Below are 4,231 nucleotides of genomic sequence, written 5' to 3' on the forward strand. Positions count from 1 at the left end.
TACTATCCATCACAAAGGATATTCTTATCCTTGTCAGGTTTCCAGAGGACAGATCTAGAGAGTTAACTAAAGGTCAAATTCTCATGTATCAGGGAAAAGGGTTTTGTGAATTTTTTGCCCACACTTACCAAAAACAAATCATATTGTTAGAATCTGGGGTACTTCTTAACTGATTCAGTTAAAGCTTTGCCTTTATTTGTCCCTGACTGTTGAACTAATAACCTAACTTTTTCCCTTCAGCTTAGATAACCCTGCTGCACAAGCCTGCTTAAATGAGTATCATCTTTTTTTCCTACTGGCTGGAGCATTTATGGGCTATAGTTATAGCCTCCTGTATTTTATTAACAACATGAACTATCTTCCATTTCCCATCATACAGGTAAGCTATTGTTAGAGCATTACCTTATGTCAGAATTTGGCAGAGTTAAAATCGCCTTGGTATATGTGTATATAACTGGCCTCATCTAATCGATTCAAGATTTGATCAGCAAAATTTAGGACTGAGATCCTCAAAATGCCATTTGGAGAGGAGAGGTTTGTTTTCATGAGACTTTAGCATATGTATGAGCTGTAGCCCCTTTCCTGCTGCCACTCTCAGAATATAGCTTTGCTCCACTCTTTCCCTCCCTGCCAGGTAGTGGCAGTTGCTATGACCTAGCAGGGCTGGGGGAGGATGCGGATCACTTTCATACAAAGTACCTCTGTGCAACTGCCAGCTTATTTTTGAACCTAAGAACTTCACGAGCTTGAGGATGTGCAAGTAAGTATAGAATATGTCAGTGACTGTCAGAACAAGGCATGATGTGTATAAATCAAACAGCTCCAACTGCTTTGAGTGGGATAGTTTAAACTATCTTTCAGTTAGGTTTTAAAAAATCAGCTAATTGGGTAGATTGTCTCTGGAACCCAGAACCACCTCCTCCGGCAGGAGAGAGCGATTGCTAGAGATTTCTCACTGTGGCATCAAGGCCTCTCCAGGCTGTTCCCACTACTTCCTGACTGTGCCATTATTCTCTTCGTTCCCATTCTGTGGCAGGCTGAGGACTAGGCTTTGAAGCAAAAATGTTAGCACCAGCCTCTTCCCACTAGAACCCAGTCTGGTGGGGAGGGAGCAATGTGTAAACAAATCACGAGGAGGGTGGGTGAGGGTTCTCTGGGTTTAACATGCTTGTGGCTTCCATGAGAACTGATGGAAATACACATACATCAGGGAGGTAGTGCTCACAGCAAAGGGTCTGGCTCCCCACAGTCTGTGCGTATATGACGAAAAAGTCCTGTGTAGAAATTCTTCATTCACATCTCTTGAAGATGAATTAAAAATAGAGTGTCGGCTTTGCCGCTTCAAAGTTACACAAGGAAAAACCTCCAAAATTCTGTACAGAAATATGGTAAATTGCCTTTAATCCAAAGACAATTGAGAATATAGAGAATGAAGAAAAGAAAGTGTTAGAGAAGGAGATCCTCCCAAACCTGTGCTCCTTTGTGGACCTTAGTTGAAAGTGACCATTGTTTAACATCAGCGATGTGCACTAGTGTGAACATAGGAGCAGTCCAATAATTGGCAGGGCTAATAAATTGTTTTCTACCAAGCAATGTCAAATTTGTAAAATTTGACTACTAAAATCTTTTTGTAATTTCTTTTGATGAAATTTTAGATTTATTCTTATATCCCAGAAGTTTATTCTCTGATGGTAATATTCAACCTTGGCTTCAGGTTCAACATTAGCAAAAAAACATTTGGCCATTCAGTATTTGGCCAAAATATATTTTGGGGGCAACTGTTGTAACCATGAGTGTACAGTGGCGTTTCTTCTGCCCAGCTGGGTGCTGTTCACCAGACGGGGGATAGTCGGTGCAGGGGTTTTGCAGAGTGGGTGCTATTCTTTGCATATCTACTGAAATGTCTGCCTGCTGCCCCAGCCTCTCTGTACCCTTGTGAGTAATGATTAAAGCGAGAGCTGCAGTAGGAATAGTACAGAAACTGTGTATGCTCTTTTTATTGGGGGAGGGAGGGACAAGAGGAGAAGGTGGTAACACCAAGGGGCTGCACAAAATAGTACAATTCCATGTCTTGTACTTTGAAAATATTTGAATAAGCCAGTATATTTGAAGTTGTTCAGTTGGCGACCAAGTATTCATATGGGCTGCTTTTCGTAAGATGCTATAGGAATCCGCAGACATGGTATAAAGATAGAACTTCCACCTAAGTACTATAATTTTTTGCTGTTCTTCAGCTTCTGAGATTTCTTAAAGAAGGATCAGCCCTAATATAATCACAAAAGAATACATATACTTAATTATATTTACATTGGGCCGGCCGAGTGGCACGTTGGTTAAGAGCTGGCTTGGGATGCCAGAGGNCTTAAACTGTATTTTCTAATTTCTGTACCTGTGAACCTCTGGGCAAAACAAGCTGTCAGCTAATTCTTGGCAATTGATTAATTGACTTGATTTTGTGACATGAAAATATAGCTGTATAGACTATGACATGGGTATAAATATTGTTGATTAACATCCTGTATAAAAAGATAAGATTTGCATAACTGAAATAGTTTAACTGACTTCATGATTGAGCAATTTTTTTTGTTATAGGTTTTGGGCTGGAGGATAGTTACAAGTATTGTCTGGTCAGTGCTGCTTCTACCCATCTGTACCACAGTATTTATAATCTTCAGCAGCATTGATTTATTTCATCCTATACAGTGGCTGTCTGGTAAGTGATATTCAGTTTGGGGAAAACAGATTTACAGGACCTACTTCTCAACATAAAAATAGCATTATGTTTCAAATTTATTTTTAATTGCTGTCTATATGTAGGTGGCCAAACATTCACTTTGAGGTAATCTTAAGGCATTCCCTTCCTAACATAAACCACCTTTTCATTATATAATAATAAGATTATTAAACCTATCAGAGACAGTATTATCACATGAACAAAGAAATCACTAGAAGGCCATGTAAATTAAAACTTAATTTTTGTTTGTTTCTGACAGTTTTGTCGAGATTGTCTTTTTAATGAAGAGAACTGTTGTTTCTATTTAAAAATTGTGGATGAAAAAGCCCTCTGGGTGATTAAGTGATTTCTAAAGCTTGAGAACCACTGCCTTAATTCTTCTGAATATGGCACACTACTTGCATGACATCACGAATTATACTTTGCTGGAGAGCCTTCCTTAAAAGCTCTTGTCAACGTGAAGCTCTGGGCTATTGATCGACAATGTTTCCAAACTATAATGATAAGGACAGGACTCTTCAAGCATATCGAGTATATGGAATTTTTAAAAAGAGCATATGCCACAGTGACCCAGTGCCTCTTGCCTTTGGTTTCTTACCAGTTATACTGTCTGAAGCTATGGCTATGGAACAGAGGATCTAGAACTTTCCTGACTTTTCATCATTGGCAAGACACGTCCCTTTCTCTTTAAAAGTAGCACTTTCTGTATTCCTTTCATAAAGATAACTAATTAATAAATGAAATTGCCAGAAAAAAAAATTGTGGAAAGAAACTATGGTATATCTTTTTTTAAAAAAACCTATCTAAAATGAAGAATGCTTCATTTCTATATTGTGGCTAATAAGAAAGAAAGATGAGAAGAGAGAGAAAAGGAGGAAAGAGTTAAAGACTAAGGAACATAGTTACACACAAAGATTGATGAGAAGCTATCAGTTTTTGCTATCTACTGTGTGTCAGGCACTGTGCTAAATAAGCACCTTAAGTATATTACCGCTTATTCTTTCTACTACCCTGTGTAATAAAGAGGTATTATCCCTACTTTACAAATGAGGAGACTGAGACTCAGGTTAAAGTCTTCGAAGACATACAGCTGGTGAGTAATTGCACTGGGATTTGAACATAGGTCTCTGACTTCAAAGCCCATGTTCTTCCACTATGCTACACTTGAATTAAAAAGAGAGAAATGTTGCCAGAATAGGTTTTGAAGCCTAAAGTCTTGCCTAAGGCTAAGAAGACAAATACTCTTGAAATTCTTTTTATTTCCTCTCAACAACAATTCAATACATTTCTTTTGCTTTGGAAAGGGGGACGTGTGTTGTTAATTTAATTTTTCAGAAGAAAATGCCCATTTTCAAGGAGTTCTAAGCTTTATTTTGTGTCCTTCAGAGATATTGCTGCTAAAGAATTAAAGTCATGTTAAGTTTTTGTTGAGATATAACAGTCATTTCTTAGATGGGTCCCACAGAACAGATGAAATGAAGCCATAAACCTAGGCAG

General features: G+C 38.2%; 1 protein-coding gene across 1 annotated transcript in view; it reads left to right on the top strand.

Moving 5' to 3' along the window:
* Window positions 1-4,231, top strand: part of NDC1 (NDC1 transmembrane nucleoporin) — a 65,691-nt gene that overhangs the window by 9,081 nt on the left and 52,379 nt on the right. The window contains exon 3 of the mRNA XM_019666385.1: window positions 241-379. Within this exon, the coding sequence (XP_019521930.1) occupies window positions 241-379 (139 nt within the window). The remainder of the gene's footprint in view (window positions 1-240; window positions 380-4,231) is intronic.

This window comes from Hipposideros armiger, unplaced genomic scaffold (assembly GCF_001890085.2).
Source record: "Hipposideros armiger isolate ML-2016 unplaced genomic scaffold, ASM189008v1 scaffold_469, whole genome shotgun sequence".
Taxonomy (NCBI): Eukaryota; Metazoa; Chordata; class Mammalia; order Chiroptera; family Hipposideridae; genus Hipposideros; species Hipposideros armiger.